The following is a 24,005-nucleotide window of genomic DNA, read 5'->3' on the forward strand; positions in this document are numbered from 1 at the left end:
ATATAAGAAGAAAGGGAAAAATAGAAGGGAGAAAATATCTGTAGATATAATGCTTCTAAATTCCCAGAATTAAAAAAAAAAATCTCAGATTGAATGGGTGTATAAAGGGCCAATCAGGAAAGATAAGAAAAATCTAATCCTAGATACATTAGAGCAAAATGAAAGAACATTGAAGAGAAAGAGAAATATCCAGAGAGAAAGAGTAGCTCTCCTGTAAGGAATAAGATACAGATTGATATTAGATTTCTTAAAACATCCTGAGAATAGAAGGAGAATGGGAGTAGGGATTAGAAAGGAAGAGGAAGGGGCGCCTGGGTGGCTCGGTGGTTTAAAGCCTCTGCCTTTGGCTCAGGTCATGATCCCAGGGTCCTGGGATCGAGCCCCTCATTGGGCTCTCTGCTCAGGGGGGAGCCTGCTTACCTCTCTCTCTCTGCCTGCTCTCTGCCTACTTGTAATCTCTGTCTGTCCAATAAATAAATAAAAAATCTTAAAAAAAAGAAAGGAAGAGGAAAAGAGAAACAAAAATTAAAAAGTTGGCCTTGCAGTTATTCAATATACTTATCTCTACCATGGTATAACAGGAAAATCATTCTACCTGGAGTAAGTAACTGTCTGACGTACCAGCCCAGACTTTTTGGAACTTAAACAAAGGCAGGTGAAAGGTAGACCCTACAGAAGGAAAGGTAGACCCTATACTTTTGTGAGTCCCAGTATCTGGGCTTCAGCTGTAGAGGTGGATCCAGCTTCTAGGATCTGATTCTCAAGACAAATACATGCATCAGAGTGTTAATTTACTATTTGTAAGGGCATAAAACAACCTTCCAGGGAATAATAAGCATGCCCGAGCTTGTTAACCATGGCTTCTCTCAACTAGGTGCTCAATTATTTACCAATTAATTATCAAGTTATTTAGTAAATACTGAATCAGAAAAATCAGTTCAATGATCCTAAGGAAAAGGACAAATGCTCCCCACTTCATAAGTGTGCACATGAGATTCAGGTTCTCTATTGATCACAGATGGGTAAATGCTAAACAAGTCCTCTTAAAACAAACAAAAAAAGGTGCCTGGCTTGCTTAGCTGATGGAGCAAGAAACTCTTGATCTTGGGGTTGTGAGTTTGAGACCCCACATTGGGTGTAGAAATTATTAAAAAAAAAATAAAATAAAATCTTGGGGGCGCCTGGGTGGCTCAGTCGTTAAGCGGTTGCCTTTGGCTCAGGTCATGACCCCAGGGTTCTGGGATCGAGCCCCACATCGGGCTCCCTGCTCAGTGGAGAGCCTGCTTCTCCCTCTCTCTCTGCCTGCCGCTCTGCCTACTTGTGCTCTCTAACTCTCTGTCAAATAATAAAAAAAAAGCTTTAAAAAAATAAAATCTTTAAAAAAGATGTTAACCAATTCTTAGTCATCTTCCACTCTCCCCCACTTCCACCATGTTCCATAATTTTACTTTAGATATCCAGTTAGATTAGCTTCATATTCCAGTCTTGTGATCACCTTGAACATCATAACTAGACTTTATCAAACATTTACAGAACAGCTTTTATGGTGAAGGAAAAACAACCAACAGCTATTTAATGTGTGTTAAGTATATCATGCATACATTATCTCGCTTAATCCTTACACAGCTCTGTGAGGTTGGTACTATTATTATCTCCATTTTAGAAATTGGGCAACTGGAGTTAAGTAACTTGATCCACGTCATTCAGCTACTAAACAGGGTTGAAAGAAACCGGTGGGACTTAAACACCAACAACAGTAATAACTATGCTAGATCTTCCCAACTCCCCAGGCTCACTTCTCTTGTCTGCACCCATCCCCAGAATTTTGAGATCCAAATGAAATAAAATATGCAGCAAGGTTTTATAACCTATGAAGCATATTCCAAAATGGCACATGCTATTTAAAAATATACAATTAAAACGCAGTTTATTTGTAATAAAGGATAACACAGCACGAATACGGAACGTACACATTTCATAATGACAAAATGTAGGTACTTACTTTTTATTGAATTGTAACATGCATGCTGTGAAGTTCACAAAACTCAAGAGTGTAGCTTGGTTCATTTTTACTAAGGTAAAACCAACACACACACACACACACACACAAGTCACAACCACCCAGATCAAAATATAAAATATTACCAGTATCTCAGAAGCCTCCTTCTGGCTCTCGGGTTTGCTTTTGAGTTTTTAGACCTGGATTCAAATCTTAACACTTTGACTTTCTTCTTGCGAGACTTTGGCAAGTTGTTCAACCTCTTTGGGTCTCAGTTCAACCACCTGTAAAGAGAGGATAATACTGCCTTATGAGATTGTTGAAGTAAGGAGGTCATAAAATGTAAAATGTCTCTCACAGTGCCTAAAAATAGCGGGTCTGCAATAAACGGCAATCATTACAGTCAAATGTTACGGGCGGTCGCCACCTCCCACTTCCTGCCTTTCTGTCACTCATTTTTGAAAGTTGCTCTTGCTCCTATTCTTTTTCTCCTTCTTTCTCGCCCCTCCTACTGCCGTATATTGCCTTCCCAAGGTGTCGTAAAACGCTCCTCCCCGCCCTCCATGTGGCGAAAACGCAATCACGCTTGACGGCGCGAGGTGGCTCAGCCGCAAGATGGCGGCGCTGGCGGAGGAGCAGACGGAGGTGGCGGTCAAGTTGGAGCCAGAGGGACCGCCGACGCTGCTACCTCCGCAGGCGGGGGACGGCGCTGGCGAGGGTGGCGGCGGCACTACCAACAACGGCCCCAACGGCGGCGGCGGGAACGTTGCGGCGGCGTCATCGTCGGCCGGCGGGGATGGTGGGACCCCCAAACCCTCGGTGGCTGTCTCCGCCGTTGCTCCGGCGGGGGCGGCCCCGGTGCCCGCCGCTGCTCCGGAGGCCGGCGCTCCCCACGACCGACAGACTCTGCTGGCCGTGCTGCAGTTCCTGCGGCAGAGCAACCTCCGCGAGGCCGAAGAGGCGCTGCGCCGTGAGGCCCGGCTGCTGGAGGAGGCAGTGGCGGGCACCGGAGCCCCAGAGGCGGACGGCGCCGGTACAGAGGCGGCTAGTGCGCTTCTCAGCCGGGTCACAGCCTCGGCCCCCGGCCCCGCGGCCCCTGACCCTCCGGGCACCGGCGCTTCGGGGGCCGCCGCGGTCTCGGGTTTAGCGACAGGTTCTGCGGCTCCGGGGAAAGGTGAGCCGCGGAGTCCCGGGGAGGCAGGGCACGAAGGGGGAGCAAGCCGGGAAGGCTGAGGCTGGCAGGCCTGCACCTCTGCGGGCTTGTTTTGAATTTCCTGGGCCCGCCTCTAGGGCCACATGCCCGCCCCTTTCGCTAGTGCGCCGGCTGCGCAGTCAAACCCTCTTCCAAGCTGTCAGTTCCAGTGAGAGGCTGAGGAGAGCTGTTGAGCAGAGGGATGTCTGGGGAAGGTGGGCGCTGAGAGGCGGGGACCTTCAGGGTTTTGGTCCCTTCTTTTTTCGGTTCTTGAGGCTTGGCAGGTCTGCATTAACACCCAACAATACTTACGCAGTTCTGTACTAGCTTCTTTAAGTAATTACTAAAAATACTTTACATATCCTAATTCTCATAATTCCGCTGTGAGCTTAGACGTTACCTCTGTTTTAGAGATGAGGAAACGGACTCGGAAAGGCCAAGGGACTTGCTTTGGACCAAACAGCCAGGGAGTGATGGAACATAGTGTAGCCACTATTTCGCAAAATATTAAGCTAACTAGTGTTAAACCTTTTGGGGAATGCAGATTTCTTGGCGTCACTTCAGACTTAGTGAATCGGATCATGTAGAGGTGGAGTCTAGGAATCTCCATTTTTGAATATATGCTTCCAAGGGATTATTAATGTGTGGCAGAGGTTGAGAACCATTCATTTAGGAGTATGCTTTGGACAGACCTAGGTTCAGACTCTTGTCTCTGTTGCTTTTACTTGTGTGATGCGGCTCTTCCTGAGGTTAAGGGGGTTTTTTGGCCCCCTTTTAAAATGGGTTATTGTGAGGCTCAGATATAATACACATATATATAAAATGCCTGGTACTGATATGTATATACCTAACACTTAACACCCGAGACCACCCTCCCCAGCCTTTTCCTAGCAACTGTGTTGCAAAGTCCGTGCAGTAAAATTCATACACAGCATATGGTCTCAAAGGTGATCCTGAGCTGATGATAAACATTTATTGAATTAAGTTATCTAGTGCAGAGCCTCTAGCCAAATTAATCTCTATTTATGAGCCCTAATCTTTGCAGCATTGCCAGAAGTGAAGTATGAATATGTAGCATTGTATCCCACAGATAGAAATGTGCAAAAATGTGACTGAGGGGAATGTTTTCTGAATGCTGAACTTTATGAACGAACTATAAGATGGATGGATTATGTTGGTTATTTTTCTGTAATCTCTCATCTCTATAGAAACTTGACCTATCATAACTCAGAAACCAGTAGGAAGGAAAAGAGGCCATCAGAATAACCAAAAGAACTTAAAGCATTTGTGCAGTGAAGAGCACAGCAGTATTATAATTGCAACCTAAAATTTTCCAACAATCAAACTTTGATTAGATTGACAGGTGTATCATTATTTGGTATTGGCATATTCCAAATAAATACTCATGTTTTTTACCTTGGAATGATGTTTACAGGAATTATTTTAAGCATGTAGATTGAGTTATCTTTTGGAAACAAATAAGGCTCATCCATCACACTCTTGAAATGCTTGCATTTTATAAGGAGTGATAGATGTACACATATCCTACAGGTTAGGTTGTGTTACAGGAAAGTCACAAAATACTTAGTAGCTCAGAGATCTGGGAATATTACTTCAGGGCATGTCTTGGTGGTGGTGGGTGCCATTTACACTGAGCCTTGACAGAAGATTAATATAATTGTTTGATTTGCACATATCGTGTTTTATGAAATTTGTCTTTGAGGTAGCTGCAGGAAAAATACTGAACCTTTTTGTTACTGATCTGAACATTTTATTTTAAGATATGGACAAGCTAGCTGCAGGAGTTTTGGATAGGGACTGAAACAGTCCCTTGACAGATTGTGTAATTGCTTTGGGGAAGAGACTTTGAGAGGACAGGAACAAATATCTAAGAAACAGTTTACCTCTGGACTGTAGCAAAACAGCCTTAGTCACTTGGTATATCTTTTTGAAATACATTTTTTGAAAGTTGTTCTTCATTTTTTAAACAGTTGGAAGTGTAGCTGTAGAAGACCAGCCGGATGTCAGTGCTGTGCTGTCAGCCTACAACCAACAAGGAGACCCCACAATGTATGAAGAATACTATAGCGGACTAAAACACTTCATTGAATGTTCCTTGGACTGCCATCGGGCAGAATTATCCCAACTCTTTTATCCTCTGTTTGTACACATGTACTTGGAACTAGTCTACAATCAACATGAGAATGAAGCAAAATCATTTTTTGAGAAGTATGTGAATTTTATATATATTATATATATAGCACATATATATAATGTATATACACATCTGTAACCAAACAAATGTAAGATTGTAACTGAGAAAGTATTTCATGAAGGAGAGGTACCTGGTGGTAGGAGAACCTAAAAGGAGGGAGTGTGATCTAGTTGGAGAAGTCAGGGAAGGCTCCCAGAGGAAGTGATGCTTGAGGTAAGATCTGAAGATTGGGTAGGAGCTAACCAGATGAAGAGAAGAGCAAAAAGCATGTGTGACACTTCTGGTGGGAGGATCATGGTAGGTACAGAGATGAAAGAGGGCCAGTGTGGCTGGAGCAGAGTATGGGTTCGAAGCTGGGCTGGAACAAGCAGGTTCTCGGGCCATGTCGAGGGTCTTTGTTTTTCCTGAGAACAGTCATGGGTTGTATTGGGTAGCATTATATCTGGTTGAGATTCACTGAAAACTCCAACAATAATGGCATAAATAAAAGTTTATTTTTTGTTTTTATCCTAAGAGCAATAGGAAGCTGTGTTTATTAGATTAGACTGAGAGTGACTGAAAACCCAAACAACAGGCTTAAATATGATGAAAGTTTATTTCTCTCTCATAAAGATTAGGCAGTCCAGGACTGGTATAGAGTCTTTGATTACCAGGAACCTAGGCTTTCACCATCTTGATGCTCTTCTATCCTTGTCATGCGGCTTCCTCCTGTGGCACAAGATGGCTCTTTGGCTCTGAGCAATCACATCAGTGCTATAGTCAGCTGGGAGGGCACATCGTTCCTCAAAGTTGCACATACCTCTTCCTTTTTTTTTTTTTTTTTTTAAAGATTTTATTTATTTATTTGACAGACAGAGATCACAAGTAGGCAGAGAGGCAGGCAGAGAGAGAGAGAGGAGGAAGCAAGCTCCCTGCTAAGCAGAGAGCCCGATGTGGGGCTCGATCCCAGGACCCTGGGATCATGACCTGAGCCGAAGGCAGAGGCTTTAACCCACTGAGCCACCCAGGTGCCCCCCTCTTCCTTTTTTTTATGTCGTTAGGCAACAGCTACAATTACCTACAAGGGAAGTAAGACGTGTGGCCTTTGCCTAGGTGTTTATGTGCTCAGCTAATATTCAGGTATTCTGTCATGGAGGAAGAAAGGAAAAAATGGATGTTTGGGGACAGTGAGATGTCTCTGCTACAGAAGTCATTGAAGGACCATGCCATTATTAGATTTGCATTTTTTAAATTTTATTTTTTTTTTTTTAAGTAATCTCTTCACCCAGTGTGGGGCTGGAACTCACAACCCTGAGGTCAGGAGTTGTACGCTCTACTACCTGAGCCAGCCAGGCACCCCAATTTGCATTTTGAAAGGACCTTTATGCAGTTGGGAAAATAGATGGTGGTGAGGGGGAACAGAATGACTTTAGAGTGACCAGTTTGGAAGATTATTGTAGTGGTTCTCAACCCAGAGTAGTAGTATTCCTGCTTCCCCTGGGCTACTTGAAAATGTGTGGAGGTGTTTTGGTTGTCATGACTAGAATGGGGGAAGAGCAGGTGGCTTAGGGGTGCCAAATGTTCTAATATGTGCAGGTAGTCCACGTAGCAAAGAATTGTTCTGCCCCAAAATGTTCTGTTGAGAAACACTAGACAAGGGTACATTAGTGTTTGAAAATAAGTAGCATATTGGTGAGGCAGTTGGTGACGGATTGGATATGGAGGTGAGGGAGATTAAGGTATTGGTAACCCCTAGGTTTCTGGCTCCCCCATCTGGATGGGGGAGTGCCCTTCACTAAGACAGAAAACCCTGTAAGAGGACCTGGTTTGTCAGGTTGTGGAGTAATCTTGACTTCAGATTTGAATACGCCTTTGACTCACTTAAGAGATACCAAGTCGGTAGGTGAATGATATAGAAAGCTCTGGAGCTCTGAAGAGATGTAGGGACTAGAGCCATAAATTGGAGTTGTGTGTAATATTGATGGATATGGATGAGATTGTCTGGGGAGGGGATGGGGATTATGAAATAAGTCAACAAGAGGGCTACACCTGGGCCTTGAGGAACTCCAACATTTGGAGTAGGAGAGATGGAAAAAGAGTAGAAGAGATGGCCAAGTAGAAGAGGTATAAGGAGAGGTCAGAGAAGTAGGAAGAAAATGGGGAGGGTATTGAGTTAATAGAAGCCAAAGAAAGGAGTGGTTAAAAAGGGGGCAGTACTTAACAGTTTGAATGAGAGCATTTTAGTACAAGCAATAGACCCAAAAGCCGGCATTTGTCAGATAACACAAGTAGTGGTAATACAGGAATAATAGAACTCCAGACACTTAGCTTCTTTGCCATTATGTCCATTCATTATTTTATGGTGCCTAACAGAAGGTTTATAAAGCGAATGTTCCGTAGCTCAGCATTTTTCAAAAAATTAACAAAGGCTGTTGATGACAGAACTTACACTCTAACCTAATTTTTCTTAGAGTATTGTCATCAAAAAACCTCTTTCTCTCCCAGTCCCATGAGATAGCCATCTCCTTACATAGGAAGCTGGAATATCCTGGGGAACTCTCTCCTTGTTATGGACAATCTCAGCCATTGCCCAGACACCATGCTCAGATGAGGTTATGGGCAGTAACTGATGTGAACACCAAGAGGCTGAGATTTCTAATTTCACTGAAATCTTGAACAGAAACCCTTAGTTCATGTCTTGATGAGTCTCAAAAGGGTAACACGGGTAATAGTTTAGGCATCTATTGGCTGTGTATCAGAGCTAGAGCCTATCTTATGTTTAGTCATTGTTCTTTAAATGTTTTTGCATTGTTTGCTGCTCTTAGTGAGTGCCAAATATATGATCATTAATTTTACTTTATAAGGAATATTAAGATTTATAGAAACAAAAGTACATTTAAATTTACTAATTGTCACCAAGGCTGAAAGCTTTACTTAATTACCTTTGGTATTGGTGAGTAACATTGGAAGTGTTCATTCTTTGCTATCAACATTTGTTTGTCCTTTAGTCATATTATTATACTGATGTTTAATAAATGTGTCTGGTATGAAGAATACAAGAAGTCATTGAAAATGTTGGGTTTTATGAGAATGCCATGTATTGATTATTATTATATGATATATATTCTAATGTAATTATAATATAATAATTGATTATTATATATTATAAGGGGCTGGGTGATAGGTTCATTGAGTTAATTATACTAGTTTCTACTTTTGTATATGTTTGAAACTTTCCATAATAAAGTTTTTAAAAGTGGTTTTGAGAGAACATAAAATTTAGTAAAGCAGAAATTCTAATTCAAATGTCTACCAGTGGTGGATATCTTTCATTCACTTATGGTATTTATTTCAAATTCTCTTAAAATGTTAATGGTACATTTCATTAGAGAATTAAATTTTTAAATTTCAGGATGAATTCAGAAACTGAATTGTGATCATTTTGAAATGAGTTACTTCTGATCCTGTAGCTTAGTCCAGGATTATTCAGACTGCTACGTTGAAAATATTCTGGGATGTTTATAAATATATGGGGGAGAGCAGATCCCTTAATGATTACATTGAAAAATGACTTTTTAAAATCACTGAAACAGGTTCCATGGAGATCAGGAATGTTATTACCAGGATGACCTACGAGTATTATCTAGTCTTACCAAAAAGGAACACATGAAAGGGAATGAGACCATGTTGGATTTTCGAACAAGTAAATTTGTTCTGCGTATTTCCCGTGACTCGTACCAACTCTTGAAGAGGCATCTTCAGGAGAAACAGAACAATCAGATATGGAACATAGTTCAGGAGCACCTCTACATTGACATCTTTGATGGGATGCCGCGTAGTAAGCAACAGATAGATGCGATGGTGGGAAGTTTGGCAGGAGAGGCTAAACGAGAGGCAAACAAATCAAAGGTATGGGAATAAACCTAAGAACTATATAATGCAGATTATGAAAAACTGTAGCATTTCCATCTACATAATATACACATTTTTCTTATAGCTAGTTTGGGAATAACAGAACCCTGTGTGCTAAGTTTCATGTTTTAAGGATGATGTGTAAATTAGTGAGAATTTGGGAATGGTTGCATTTAACAGAGCCCTGACTACAGTGACTGAAACAAGGGATTTTGCATACATATAATGAATTGCAAAAGAAAGCCCTCTTGCTCTGGCACAAGGGCTCCTTCTAGTTTCTCCTCCATCATCTTTAGAATGTGGCTTTCTTCTTTGTGCTCACAGATGGCTGTTGTAGCTCCAACATTGCACCTGCATTCCAGGAAGGCAGAAGGGGGAGGACAGAAGACATATCCCTGCTAAATCTTATCAGGAAAACAGTATTTTTTCCCTAAAACCCTACCCAGTATATTTGTGTGTACATCTGCTGGCCAGAATGACTTTATATGGCTATTCCTACCTGCAGGGGAGTCTGGGAACAGAAATAATTTAACTGAGCATATTGCTGCTCCAACAAAATCAGGGTTCTGTTAGTAAGGAGGATGGGGAGATTGGCTATTGGGTAGATAAGTATAGAATCTGTTTCAGGGTATAAATTATTGTAATTGTGATTCATCCTATCAAGATATGAAAATGATGTATTAATGAATGAAATATTAATTTTGAAAATGTTGGCTCTTTTGACTTGTAGGTATTTTTTGGTTTATTAAAAGAGCCAGAAATTGAGGTGCCTTTAGATGATGAAGATGAAGAAGGAGAAAATGAAGAAGGAAAACCAAAAAAGAAGAAGCCTAAAAAAGATAGCATTGGATCCAAAAGCAAAAAACAAGATCCCAATGCTCCACCTCAAAACAGGTGAGGGCAAAACTTCAGGAACATGTGTGGAGGTTTAAGATGAACTGTTATTACAAGAATTCAGTTTCTTAATAGAGTGATTTTCAGTCCGTTTTTCTTTCACAGAATCCCTCTTCCAGAGTTGAAAGACTCAGATAAGTTGGATAAGATAATGAATATGAAAGAAACCACCAAACGAGTACGCCTTGGGCCAGACTGTTTACCCTCCATTTGTTTCTATACATTCCTCAATGCTTACCAGGTTAGTAAGATAATTGTGTAATTTCTGGCTGGAGAGTCGTGTAATATGGTGACTTACCACTAAAAGAAACTTAAATCTGTTAACTAAGACGGAGTTTTCTTTTTTAAACTCTTGATGTAAATATAGCTTGAAGACAGAAGTTAAGAAAGGATAATTGGACACTGCTTGGAATAGTTAGAAGGCAATGTTGAAAAGACCTTTAGCAACTTGCAGGTGCCAGAATGTTGCTTATGTGTGTCCCTCGTTTTACTGATCAGAATTCTGTTAGCTTTTGAGGAGGAGGAAACTGTAGTTTAGCTCTATTGAACTTGGCTTATATAAACTTAATACTTTTTATTAAGGATTCTATATGTCTTTATAGATTGTAATAAGCTGCTGAGGATATATTTATTAAAGTACAAAAATGATTAACATTTTCTTCATATCATGTGCTTTAAATTTGGAGGACAAAAGGGGTGAATGGTGACATGTTCTCAAAGTAAATACTTTCCAACAGTGTTTCATGGGAGAATGAAATCTTTTCTATGAGAGAAGGAGTTATCATTATATTGTTTCTAAGATGTAATTTTTTTCCCGAGACCATATTGTGTAGTATAAAGTTTTTATTTTTTTAATTGGCAGGGCCTCACTGCAGTGGATGTCACTGATGATTCTAGTTTGATTGCTGGAGGTTTTGCAGATTCAACTGTTAGAGTGTGGTCTGTGACACCCAAAAAGCTTCGTAGTGTTAAACAAGCAGCAGGTAACTGAGATGACTTGTGAGGATGTGAACTCGCCCTTAGTTTACACCAATCTGGATTCCATGGAGTACACATAAGAGATTGTGATCCTAACGGAATTTCATTTGATTTTACTTTAGCTCAAAATGCTAACATTCCCAAGCAAAAAGTGCATTGGAGTGGCAATCAGGAGACTGGGGTGTTAAACTGGTTTAACTTTGTGGGGCCTCAGTTTTCTGTAGAATGAGGGGGTTGGGCTAGAAAACTCCATGAGTTTAAAATCGAATTTTATGACTGTTTGCCTGTGAATTTTAAAAATGCCTTTAAATAATGGGAGAGTACTTTCTGTTTTAGCTCTAAAAATGGCTTAAAAAGAATTAGTTTTAGTATTTTTAAAGAGTTTCTTGCTAAATGTATTATTTAAACAAGGTAATACATTTTCAAAAACTTTTAATACTTCCATAGTTTCCATTTGTGTATGATATATTAGGTTACTTTGAGTTTTAATCATAGTTCCAACACTGAGCAGCTATGTGCACTCCAGCAAATTGTTAACTGTCCTGAACCTGAGTTTCCTCTTCTGTACACTGGGATGGTTAAAGGCATTAACACTGTGGGTGGTATGTAGGAGGACTGTTCAAATGTTAGTTCTTCTGAACCATGATGTGATTGCCTTGAAATATTCTAATGAATGCACTTTTAAAAAAAATGAATATATTTTAAAATATCAATATTTTTGGACCGTTTTAGATCTTAGCCTCATAGACAAAGAATCAGATGATGTCTTAGAAAGAATAATGGATGAGAAAACAGCAAGTGAGTTGAAGATTTTGTATGGTCATAGCGGGCCTGTCTATGGAGCCAGCTTCAGTCCGGATAGGTAACATACAAACAATGAAAAATTAAATACTGCTGTATTATATTGAGATAATATATAAGTTAACTACTGGAAACATTTTGGGAAAAATTCTGTTAGAGAAATCTCATGGCTGCCTCTTCTGCATTATCTTTTAGAATCTTGCCATTTGCTAATTCATCTTGGGGTACTGGTGTACAAGATAGCAACTTAATATATACTGAGATTTATAGAATCAAAGATGCACAGCCTCAGGGTTTATTGGTTTTAAAAATTAGCTTCAGTTTTTGTATAACCCTGAGAGGGGCTGAATTGCTTCTTTGGGTTCCTGCCTTGGGTTTGTGGCTACTGCTGTATTCCATCATCTCCAAATTGAGAACAGATTCCTGATATTAAAGGCATGTTAGCTATCAATTAAAGATTTTGTGTAATCAAAAGAACTAAGAGGATACTGAAAAGGGAATTTGAAACCCGCAAATAAGTATTTGCTTATTTTTTATGATCTCTAATATTCCGTGAAAATGGGATGGAATTTTATATTTATAATAACCATTTGTATCTTAATTGGATAATAACTTTCAATCCATCAACATTTTCATCTTTATGAAATCTTGATAGGGTTTAGCCAGATGATACATTTTTACTTGAGGAAAATCTCTAATTTCAGTGAAAACCATAACAGTTTCAGTGATTCAGCTTTTGTGTTTATCTCTGAAAAAGCTAAATTACTACTTAAATGTCTATAGTGTTTTTTGTTTTTTTTCTGTCAAAAAGACATTTCCTATTAAATGCTTATACAAGAGAGGAAAAGAGCATCTCCATTTTATTTTTTAATTTTTTTATCTTTTTAAAGATTTTATTTATTTATTTGACAGAGATCACAAGTAGGCAGGCAGGCAGAGAGAGAGAGAGAGGAAGAAGCAGGCTCTCCGCTGAGCAGAGAGCCCGATGTGGGGCTTGATCCCAGGATCCCGGGATCATGACCTGAGCCGAAGGCAGAGGCTTTAACCCACTGAGCCACCCAGGCGCCCCGAGCATCTCCATTTTAAAGTAAAAAATTGTTGAGATTTAAGTGACATATCACATTTCTTAGCTTTTCTCGATTAACCTTTTTGACCGACTTTCTGTTGGTACCCTTTGGTACAATTTTTCATAAGAAGTGTGGTTTTTCCATTATACTTTTAAAAATAATCTAACCTTGGGGCACCTGGGTGGCTCATTTGGGTTGAGTGTCTGCCTTCAGCTCAGATCATAATCCCAGGGTCCTGGGATCTGGCTCCTTGCTCAGCGGGGAGCCTGCTTCTCCCTCTCCCTGCCTCTGCCCCTGCTTGTGTGATCCCTCTCTCTGTGTGTCTCATAAATAGATAAAATCTTAAAAAAATATCTAACCTCACTTAGTATGTGCTCAGTAGATGTAGAGTATTAGAGCTAACATTAGTTTTGTTATTACTTTCAACTTTTGTTATCTACTGTGAATTCCATGTATAAAGTAAAAGATGTAGCATGTCAGGTTAGCTGTACTTATCATACTCAAATGTACAGAGAAACTGGACAGGTAACGATTTGATTCTGGGAATCAAATATATCACATTCTCTTCTCTCAGGAACTATTTGCTTTCCTCTTCAGAGGATGGAACTGTTAGATTGTGGAGTCTTCAAACATTTACTTGCTTGGTGGGATATAAAGGACACAACTACCCAGTATGGGACACACAGTTTTCTCCATATGGATATTATTTTGTGTCAGGGGGCCACGATCGAGTAGCTCGGTAAGAACACTGTGATCTTATGAATGGCAGAATGGTTTCTTTTTAAGGGAATTACAAGCTCCAGCCAAACTTTTCACTTCAGTTATTTGGGATCAAATTTTGAGATTGTCAGCATTTATAGCTCCTTATTTGAAAATGAATTTGGGGAGTATTACGATGTCTACCTTTATGTCCATATCAAGAGTCCTCCTTTTTTCCCCCTCAAGCTCCCACCAGCTAGATTTTCACTACCACTATGAGCACTGCTGGTGTTTTCCTGTGATCTTGAAAGTTCAGGATGAGGTAACTCAGGTTAGAAACTAATTTTATGGTGGCCAAAACTAGCAAAAAACACTTTTCTATGGGTTAGACTAGGAATTAGGGTAGGAAAGGTGGGTACATACAGAGAACTAGAGTTTAAAAAAATTTTGTACTAGATCACCTTAGTTTTCCTTAAGAATGTTATTTCATCTCATTCCATTTTTTTTTCCCCTCATGGAGCCAATGAGGGGGACCTATTTGGAGCTAGTATCTCACATGGGTGTTTCTGTATTTATTTCAGAGTTTTGGCAGTTAACTATTACTTTTTTTTAAATTTTATTTCAATGCATTTTTTTTTAAAAAGGCTCTGGGCTACAGACCACTATCAGCCTTTAAGGATATTTGCTGGCCATCTTGCTGATGTGAATTGTACCAGATTCCATCCAAATTCTAATTATGTTGCTACGGGCTCTGCAGACAGAACTGTGCGGCTCTGGGATGTCCTGAATGGAAACTGTGTAAGAATATTCACTGGACACAAGGTATTTTATACCTTCATTATTATGGTATACAAGGTTGTTTTTGAGATAAAAAATATTTCAAAAATTAACTAGTAACACATGTTAAAGAAACTATTCAATTCCACTAAGCTTTAAAACTCTTTCTCTTATTTTAAGATATTTTTAACCCACTGTTGATTCTTTCCCTGGACTTCTTTTCTAGGGACCAATTCATTCCTTGACATTTTCTCCCAATGGGAGATTCCTGGCTACAGGAGCCACAGATGGCAGAGTACTCCTTTGGGATATTGGACATGGTTTGATGGTTGGAGAATTAAAAGGCCACACTGATACAGTCTGTTCACTTAGGTTTAGTAGAGATGGTGAAATTTTGGCATCAGGTAAATGACTAGAAATGGCTTTGTGTTAAAGGATAAATTGTATCTTGAAATGAAACACTTAGGTTGACCGTGTTAGGTTTTGCTTCTCTTAGCCATGATTCCAGAGTATCCCCTGATATGTGTGTTGACTTCTCAGGTTAAACTGATTGAAATGGTCCTTTAGAAGGAAGAGTTTATTAATCAAGTTTAGATATTTTTCACCATAAATATACAGTAAATATATGAACTATATGTCAGACTCTAAATATGGTAGATACTACTAAATGGTTTTCTTTGACTTCCTGTTAGGTTCAATGGATAATACAGTCCGGTTGTGGGATGCTGTCAAAGCATTTGAAGATTTAGAGACCGATGACTTTACTACAGCCACTGGGCATATAAATTTACCTGAGAATTCACAGGAGTTATTGTTGGGAACATATATGACCAAATCAACACCAGTTGTACACCTCCATTTTACTCGAAGAAACTTGGTTCTAGCTGCAGGAGCTTATAGTCCGCAATAAATCATCGGTATTAAAGACCTTTCGGAAGCTACTGTTTGAAAAAGGGAGACTAAAAGCAAATACCTCAGTGATTAATATTTAAGCTACAAAGAATGTTTTGTCTATATGGATCTGGAAGGATGCTGCTTGGAAAATCTGAACAGGACAGTTCCACGTTTCTATAGCAACCACATTTAACTAATTTCCGTTAGTTGAATAAGAGGTATTATGTTCGTGGAGGGGACATTTATGGTGCTTTGGATTGTGTGGAAACTATGCATTTTCTGTTCAAATGCTATTTTAATTTATTATGTTTAGGAAAAAAATCAATTGACTTCAGTAATTCATCCTGCTTCAAGATTCAAACTGAGTAATGTAATACCATCTTGAATTTTAGCTGAAGAATTCTATGAGCATGTATGTTTCTGCTGTAAAAATGTAGTTACTGTATGGCACTCAAGTACTATGTTAAATGATCCACTAACATTTTTGCTTGCCCCATGATTAGTGGAATGTATGTTATTGGGTAGGGTGAACTACAATTTCTTTCTAAGAACTAGATGAAGTACAACCATCCACTGACATCTGAATTTATACCTGTTGGATTCTGAGTGCACCCAAAAACTCTATAAACCAGGTGAAGAAATTTAGTTTCCATGTTCTACTTCAGCTAAAACAGCTACATAAAACCTAGTACACTTGAAGTCAGACAGACATTTCAGTTGCTTACCTCCAGTACTGAGCCTTGCTTTGGAAACTAAAAGATTTAGACCAAGTCACTGCCAGTTTTTTGCCTTCGTTGCATTTTGTACAGTTTTTATATTTTTGATATATTGTAAATAAAGACAACCAGCTTTTCCAGGTTCATAATTTATTGTACAAATTGAATATCACATGATGAGCTGACAAAAGCTTCTCCAGGCATGGGAACTTAACAGATGAGGTACAAGTTAAAATCCTATAAAAAAAAGTAAAAATAAATTAGACACAATTGTGTTCAACTCTACTTTTAAGACATTCAGTATAAGACATTACCAGTATAGGACTATCCCTGAACCCCCTGAAATTGAATGCAAATTCATCAGATTCTCAGAGTCAGTAACCACCCCAAAATGTCACAGCTTAATACAGTTTAACCTAATGGTTTACCTTTAACAAAAGAGCTGACTTCAGCATGACCCTGAATGTATGCTACTGCAAAAGTCTAGTATACAAAGTACATTTTATTTTTTTTTATTTTTTATTTTTTAAAACATTTTATTTATTTGAGAGAAGAGAGAGACAATGAGAAAGAGCATGAGCGAGGAGAAGGTCAGAGGGAGAAGCAGACTCCCCGTGGAGCTGGGAGCCCGATGCGGGACTCGATCCCGGGACTCCAGGATCACGACCCGAGCCGAAGGCAGTCGCTCAACCAACTGAGCCACCCAGGCGCCCACAAAGTACATTTTAAACAGTAGTAAACGTATCAGATAAAATTCATCCATTTTTGTAATGGGGATACTACCACTCTCCCCAAAGTTGGGAGGTACCTAATATGGAAAAGTGGGCAAAGACTACCTATTTGTCAGGAATAAGTCATGGACCACTGCATGATGGGGTATGTACTCAACAGTTCTGAGATTGGAAAAGCTTTCAATAGCAGAGGAAAAATTTTCTGTGGAGAGCTATAGTAGATTAAGATCTGGGTTTTGGGTTTTCTGCACATCATCTACTACCAAAACAAGTATTTATTCACTCAAACATGGGCAAATGGAGATTATGGTGTACCACAAGAAGAAAATGAAATCTATGGGAATTAAATGAAAATATAAAATTGTGAATAAAAATCTGAAACTAGCAAAAAAATAAGATATATTTGCAATGTACTTACAAGGTTGGTTAATAATTATTACATAAAGGGCTTATGTAAGAGAAATAAGGTCTTCCTAAAGAGAAAGACTCAATTGTTAAATGAAAAAAACATAAAGGGAATGTTAAGAAAAATACAAATGGTAAACAAATGGAAAAAATGTGTAACTTCATCAAATAGATATTTTCACTCATCAAATGAACAAAGATCAGAAACTGATTATTCAGCGCTGGCTAGGGCAAAAGAGACCCTCTAACAAAGCTGGGTGCCCCATTAACCCTTGGGGAAAGCAGTTAAGCCTAAAACTATCATACAGACAACACATCATGCTCAAAAGTGTTCAATGCAATGTTATCTGTATTTAAAAAAAATCTCAATAGGAAACAGATATAAATCATATATCCATAAATACTCATGCATTCAAATAAGGAAAATATTTGTTATAAGACAATATTACAGACATGACTCATAGCCACTGGAAACCAAAGAAAAAATATTAAAAAAAGCCAAACCAAAATGTTAACAAAAATTGTCAGGGTAATGGGATATGAACAGTATTTTCCTCCTGTATGTAACTTTGCACAATGACAATTTACTTCCATAGTGAGGGGAAAAGCCCTAACAACAAAATGGCTGTTATAAACTTATATATCAATTCCTTACTGTTTATGTTGCTTTCACAGCTGGTGTTTTTTTAGACCTTAACTTGAAGTATAAGATCATCAAAGCAATCCCTCCATATGTGGCCAGTACACACTAAAAAACAAAGGAGAAAGTAAACAAGAGCTTTTGCCACTTACATTATTCTAAAACATAACTGCTTAAAGGTATCACGAATACTTACATTCATTCTACCTGTGAGAGTATAAGAGTTGAAATATTTTTTGATACCAGTGAAATGGAATTGGGCATCAGCTTCTGGACCTGCCATGATTTCAATCTTTTAAAAAAAAAGAAAACAACAATAAATTGGTTTGGATACAATTTAAAAGAAAATTAAGTTTTGTTTTTGTTTCAAAGATTTTATTTTTTTAAGTTATCTCTACACCCAGCATGGGGCTTAAACTCACAACCCAGAGATCAAGAGTTACATGCTCCACCAACTAAGCCAGCCAGGCACCCTTTTGTTTGTTTGTTTTTAAAATTTAAAAACCTGAAAAGTCATTGCACAGAAGAATTATGAGGTTTTTTTTTTTAATGCCTTGCCCAACACAGAAGTAGCAAAGATGGTTGAAAGAGGCTTGCTGATAAGAAACTTTCAGAAGGAAGACTTTACCTTAGTTGCTATTGTATAACATTCCAAAACATACATCAAATCACTTAGCACAGGAAGAGAACACAGTTTTCTCTAAGGCCCCCTCTCCTTTAACCCAATCTTGCTTGCTCTGCTACAGCATGTTACACTGTGTATGGAGTCAATCAGTTTTAAGAGTAGTTGAAAGTTGGAGCTTGTAATACATTTCAAAGTTTCTAAGAAGGGTAACCACTAGCTAAACAGCTCTACTTGCAACTCCTTTCATAATTTTTCTTATGAAATAATTTAGGACCTCCATGGGAAGGAAGAGAAAGTATTATTTACTAAAATGGAATTGATATATACTCCCATATTTTAAAAACTAGCATTATTTTAACAAAAGGGATGCACATCAGAATGTAAGAACTGGAAGATCACTTCCACAGTTTAAGGAATAAGAGCATGCTGGTTCAAGTTCTTTAAGATGGAGAGCCTACTAAAATGCTACCTAAATTAATTCCTACCAAAATTATCAAAGTCTGTCAACTAGTTATAAAGAGCACATACCCACCATCTAGGCTGCAGTACCGTAAGCTCCTAACCCCCGCCCCCAGGACACACACTAGCTATTGGTGGTAGCAAGAAAGGTGGAATACCTTTTCCTCATAGCAAAATAGATAAAAGATCTAAATATAAATAGTAAAACCAAAGAATCCTGGAAGAAAACATGGGCCAAAATTCTAATTATCTTAGGAAAGGGGAAATATAAAGGACAAAAACTAGAAGGGAAAACATAAAAGTGATCAAAGAAAGTAAAATGAGGCCAATATTTAACTATCAGACTGGGAAAAATAAGCATCTCCTCTGTTGCCTGAGTATAAACTGGTACAACTTTTCCTAAAGTACAATTTTGCAATACCCGTCCAATTATAAAATTAGTATACCCTTTCATGTAGCTGGTTCATTTGTTCTCTAGGAATTTACCCTTACAGAGAAATCACAAAGGGAGACATGTTATATGGTTCAAGAATAGTGACTGAAATACTGTTCATAAAATAAACTGGAAAAACTAAAAGTCCATCTACATACAGGAGACTGAGACAATGATAGTTTCCATTTGAGGAAATACAATGTGCACAGATCCTTATGTACTGAAACAGAAAGATGTCCCTTTGTAATCTTAAAACAGTAAAAAAAAAAAAAAAAATCTATTTTTGGACATTATATTATAGAGCACATAAATGGTTCTCAGAGTCTGGTTCCTAGACCAGCAGCAACGACATCACTTGAAACTTGCTGAAAATGCAAATTCTCAGGCCAACCTCAGGCCTATGCAATCAAAAACTCTGGGGCCCAGTAATCTGTTTTAATAGGCATTTCTGATGTAAGCTGAAGTTTAAAAGACACTGCAGTAATAGAAAACCAAATATTTGTTAGTAATTATATAGAAAAACTCTGGAAAAATATGCAGCAAACTTTTGGGAGTTATATTTATAAGTACCTATATTTTACACAGGCATATTATTTGTCATAATAAAAAATAGCAGAGGCACATTCAAAGGTCACCAAAACAACACTTGACAATTCGTATGTATGACCGCCTATCTACCACGACCGACGCCACGCCGAGTCGATTGGCAACATAGACGAGCCGGTCGAGGTCCGGTCGAGATTGGTAGGCAGTGGCCGTGACTCAGCTGGCTCTTGATGAAATGGAAGAGGGAGAGATCTGTGAGGAAGTCGTTGCTATGGAAACTGGCACTCCCCCCTATTTACCATTCAAAGGCCTTCAGAGGCATTCACGTGCACAGAATTAGCAATGAAAATCTGGACAAATGACCTTAATTCTAAACAGTTTCAAGAAGGTTCTTGGAACAATGAAGGAAATCCAAGCTTCCTTGGGCCTCCTCAGGGACCTTGGCCTTTCAGCCCAAGCAGGAAAATTTGCATTAAAATAAATCCTCATAATATAGCTTTTATAGTAACGGTTTCATTTTACTAGACTTACTAAAGGAATACCCCCCCATTCATTTTCATGACAGACTTTTGGATTCTTAGGGTATCAAGCGGGTTTCAAGGAGAAACCCTACATAAAAACAGGAGCTTGGTCAAATTAACTGATAACCCCACCACCTTGTGTGTAACAAAAATGTTTAGGAGAATGGTAGTGTCCAAATGAAACAATATTAAAGTGCTTTAAACTTCTCTCTACACAGTATGGGAGGAAGCCTGTGATATTCCACAGAGGACTAAATCTGACTGCTGGGAAGGGCATGGTATAGGAACTGGAATTTAGTCTGGGTCTTGAAGACTCTTGTGAAGGTGAGATGGAGGCAGGAGTGGGGAGTAAAATGTTGCTGGTGAAATAAACAATGGGACAAAAGCCTACAAGCACTGGGGTCTGCACCCTTCAGCAAACTGCACAGTTACTTTTGGACAAAGACCAGGAACCCTTGTAGCTAGAGCACCCTCTGTGGAATAACTCAAACTGAAACCTTCTTCCCTTTCTAATCGTATAGACACAACAAGGGAAAAATTACTTAAGACCAATAATTGCACTAACTGTTAAAAGATGGCCTGTAGAGAAGTCTAAGCATGGGGTCTTCCTGTTTCTTTCTTCTTCTTCTTTTTAAAAAATTAACATATAATGTATTATTTGCCCCAGGGGTACAGGCCTGTGAATCGTCAGGCTTACACATTTCACAGCACTCACCATAGCACATACCCTCCCCAATGTCCATCACCCAGCCACCCTATCCGAACCCTCCTACCCCCGCCCCCCAGCAACCTCTAGTTTCTAATTAACCTGCCCACTGCTATTAAACATTAATGAAGCCTTCCACGTCTTTCTTCACCTGTGAAACGGGAATTTCAGAAAAGGCCCAAAGTGACCAACTGTCCTCGCTACTTTGTTTTTTGAAACTGCTATTTTCCTGTCTGACTGAATATCTACCTGGAACGGTGAGATCACGAGGTAAAAGGAGGCCCGGTCGAGAGCTACTCGGGTACCAGAAGCAGTCTCTTGCACTTCAAGGAGTATACAGCTCTCTGTTCTGGCTATCTCTTGGGAAAGGCCTTGCGGCTGGTCGACACAGACTGAAATCTAAGCCTCTTACTGCGGGCCTAGCGACCCGCAGGGGCTGGGCCACACACACTCCCTTTGACAAAGGCTGCAGTGCCGCTAAAGCAGGCCTTGCTGGCCGGCTCCCTAAGCACAGCACAGGGGAAATAAACTGCAATGGGCAAACAGAGGAAAAGAGGTTAATCTGGCCAAAAGCCCGAGTTCCATTCAATATTACGTTGCTGGGTGACCTTGGGGGGACTCCCTTTGCTGCGGGCCTCTTTTTTTCTCTACTGTGATATACGATCTAAGGGCCTTCGGGAACCAGGGGAGCCTCCGGGACCTCCTATCCGCCTCGCCCCAAGGCTTCCCAGCCCAGTACAACCCCTCGCGCCTCGGCTCTCGTTATCTCTAATTCCTTTTCCATTCTCCACTGTCCTCGCACCCCACAACGAAGACCTAGCTGTGTTCCTCGACCAGGAATTGTCGGATTTTTATGCCAGCCCCGCAAAGCGGAGGCACGAGGCCTGAGCCAGGGTTCTCGTCTACACACCCACCTTGCAAAAGACACCAATTCCGCGGGTTGTGTCCTTCAACGTACGCAGCTACCCCGCAGCCGGCCGGAAGATGCCTCCTCCCCCGCACGCGTTGGACTGCCAGAGCGATTCAGCCTTCAGCGTCGATTGGCTATGGCTTGAAGTCCCTCCTTTCCGCTTCCTGTTTCTAACTCTCCTCCGCCCGGCCAGTAGGACTCTTCTTGGTAACGGAAATAGGTTGTTGGGCCCGCCCACGCTTCCGGTATAGCGTCGTTGGTCTCCTGGTATACCGGTATCCGCGTGTGTGACTTCCAGCCGTACGGGTTCTGAAGTAGAGAGGTGCTGGCGTCGCGGGACTGGTGAGTGAGGACAAAGGCGAGAAGGGAGGAAACCTTGTGGCTTCCAGGTCTGTCCCAGGCTAGGTCCTTTGGGTCTTTGCCGTGCACGTAACAGTGCTGGGTGGTGAGTGGTTCACCCACCCCAGAGCAGCTCAGAAGCTGGCCCCTGTAACATCAGACTCTGTCCCTGGGAAGTTGCTTATCTTCCTTCTTTGCCTCTTTGAAGCGTCAGTTTCCCTTTGTCTGAAATAACATTAAAGGTCACATTCCCCGCAAACTAGACTTCTGGACTCTTTCCTATTTCTATGAAGCATGCACCCACCTATTCCTGATACCAAATCCAAGGCTTCCACTGGTCTTCACTTCTAATACAGTCTCAGCGCTTTCTAGATCCTTATTCCCAGGGTCTCTCAGAACCAATCTCTGCTCTCTTCCATTCTTAGACCTAGTTCTCATTGGCATGGTTTCTCTGCTGTAGCGCAATTGACTTATACTCTATTTACTTTACTTTAGTTCTCCCTACTTGTCCAATATATAGCCTGCAGTATATTTTTCTTGATTGTTATTCTCCTTCTTCCTCGAGTTAAGGCTCTGACTTTTCAAAGTAAACATTAAACTATTCATATGTAGTTCAGTATCTTTGACAAAACAGCTGCCTTGTATTCTACAATTTAACTCCGATTATTATGCTTTATTCTCCCTGTGGCCTAGTTAAACAGTTTTTCAAAGAAAGAAAACAGCAACTTCTTGAACAATATTTTCAGAAATTGCTGGTGATTACTGAAATATTTTGCTTTGTTTCTGTGCTTTTCCTCACATTCCTTCTGCTTTTCCTTTTCCACCTGTCAAAATCTTTTTCATCTTTTAACAGCTGAAACATCTTTTTTTAGGAAGCTTGCCCTCTTTACTGAAGCCTCATCACTTCCTCTTTCTTTGTTTATAGTTTCATTTGTATTTTATTTATTTATTTATTTATTTTTTAAATTTTATTTTTTATAAACATATATTTTTATCCCCAGGGGTACAGGTCTGTGAATCGCCAGGTTTACACACTTCACTCACCATAGCACATACCCTCCCCAATGTCCATAATCCCACCCCACCTCTCCCAACCCCCCTCCGCCCATCAACCTTCAGTTTGTTTTGTGAGATTAAGAGTCACTTATGGTTTGTCTCCCTCCCAATCCCATCTTGTTTCATTTACTCTTCTCCTACCCCCTTAACCCCCCATGTTGCATCTCCTCTCCCTCATATCAGGGAGATCGTTTGATAGTTGTCTTTCTCCGATTGACTTATTTCGCTAAGCATGATACCCTCTAGTTCCATCCACGTCGTCACAAATGGCAAGATTTCATTTCTTTTGATGGCTGCAAAGTATTCCATTGTGTGTATATACCACATCTTCCTTATCCATTCATCTGTTGATGGACATCTAGGTTCTTTCCATAGTTTGGCTATTGTAGACATTGCTGCTATAAACATTCGGGTGCACGTGCCCCTTCGGATCACTATGTTTGTATCTTTAGGGTAAATACCCAGCAGTGCAATTGCTGGGTCATAGGGTAGTTCTATTTTCAACATTTTG

At 39.9% G+C, this 24,005-nt stretch overlaps 3 protein-coding genes across 7 annotated transcripts in view; 2 read left to right on the forward strand and 1 right to left on the reverse strand.

The window, feature by feature from the left end:
* The first annotated feature begins 2,151 nt into the window (after positions 1 to 2,151).
* LOC111145197 (TATA-box binding protein associated factor 5) lies at positions 2,152 to 16,179 on the forward strand. Of its 3 annotated transcripts, none has more exons than XM_022499922.1 (11): positions 2,152 to 3,173; positions 5,183 to 5,420; positions 8,979 to 9,294; positions 10,028 to 10,191; positions 10,279 to 10,432; positions 11,054 to 11,174; positions 11,902 to 12,031; positions 13,612 to 13,776; positions 14,381 to 14,558; positions 14,740 to 14,917; positions 15,206 to 16,179. In XM_022499922.1, exons 1-11 carry the CDS (start codon positions 2,615 to 2,617, stop codon positions 15,421 to 15,423), a joined length of 2,421 nt encoding a protein of 806 aa, XP_022355630.1. In that variant the 5' UTR covers positions 2,152 to 2,614; the 3' UTR covers positions 15,424 to 16,179. The 3 variants fall into 3 exon arrangements, with proteins under 3 accessions (XP_022355630.1, XP_022355631.1, XP_022355632.1); XM_022499923.1 differs by having other exon boundaries at positions 10,297 to 10,432; XM_022499924.1 differs by lacking the exon at positions 13,612 to 13,776 and having other exon boundaries at positions 10,297 to 10,432.
* Positions 16,180 to 16,256: 77 nt separating this feature from the next.
* On the reverse strand, positions 16,257 to 22,202 carry LOC111145198 (up-regulated during skeletal muscle growth 5 homolog (mouse)). The gene is made up of 4 exons (XM_022499925.1): positions 22,104 to 22,202; positions 18,096 to 18,191; positions 17,915 to 18,007; positions 16,257 to 16,360 (listed from the first exon to the last, which is right to left on the reverse strand). The coding sequence occupies exons 2-3, from the start codon at positions 18,180 to 18,182 to the stop codon at positions 17,918 to 17,920; spliced, it is 177 nt and encodes a 58-aa protein (XP_022355633.1). The 5' UTR covers positions 18,183 to 18,191; positions 22,104 to 22,202; the 3' UTR covers positions 16,257 to 16,360; positions 17,915 to 17,917.
* A 139-nt stretch (positions 22,203 to 22,341) lies between these two features.
* LOC111144869 (programmed cell death 11) overlaps positions 22,342 to 24,005 on the forward strand; it is a 51,880-nt gene continuing 50,216 nt past the window's right edge. For all 3 annotated transcript variants that reach the window (XM_022499431.1, XM_022499428.1, XM_022499430.1), the window contains exon 1: positions 22,342 to 22,441. The gene's annotated coding sequence lies outside the window, so the exon portion shown is untranslated. The remainder of the gene's footprint in view (positions 22,442 to 24,005) is intronic.

Source organism: Enhydra lutris, unplaced genomic scaffold (genome assembly GCF_002288905.1).
Source record: "Enhydra lutris kenyoni isolate GAN:26980312 unplaced genomic scaffold, ASM228890v2 scaffoldscaffold12, whole genome shotgun sequence".
Lineage (NCBI taxonomy): Eukaryota > Metazoa > Chordata > Mammalia > Carnivora > Mustelidae > Enhydra > Enhydra lutris.

Coding starts and splice junctions, on each gene's coding strand:
- LOC111145197 (XM_022499922.1), top strand. CDS start 2,615: ATGGCGGCGCTGGCGGAGGAGCAGACGGAGGTGGCGGTCAAGTTGGAG. Junction 10,192..10,278: donor AATGCTCCACCTCAAAACAG/GTGAGGGCAAAA, acceptor AGTGATTTTCAG/TCCGTTTTTCTTTCACAGAA. Junction 14,918..15,205: donor TGGTGAAATTTTGGCATCAG/GTAAATGACTAG, acceptor ACTTCCTGTTAG/GTTCAATGGATAATACAGTC.
- LOC111145198 (XM_022499925.1), bottom strand. CDS start 18,182: ATGGCAGGTCCAGAAGCTGATGCCCAATTCCATTTCACTGGTATCAAA. Junction 18,008..18,095: donor CTCTCACAGGTAGAATGAAT/GTAAGTATTCGT, acceptor TTTGTTTTTTAG/TGTGTACTGGCCACATATGG.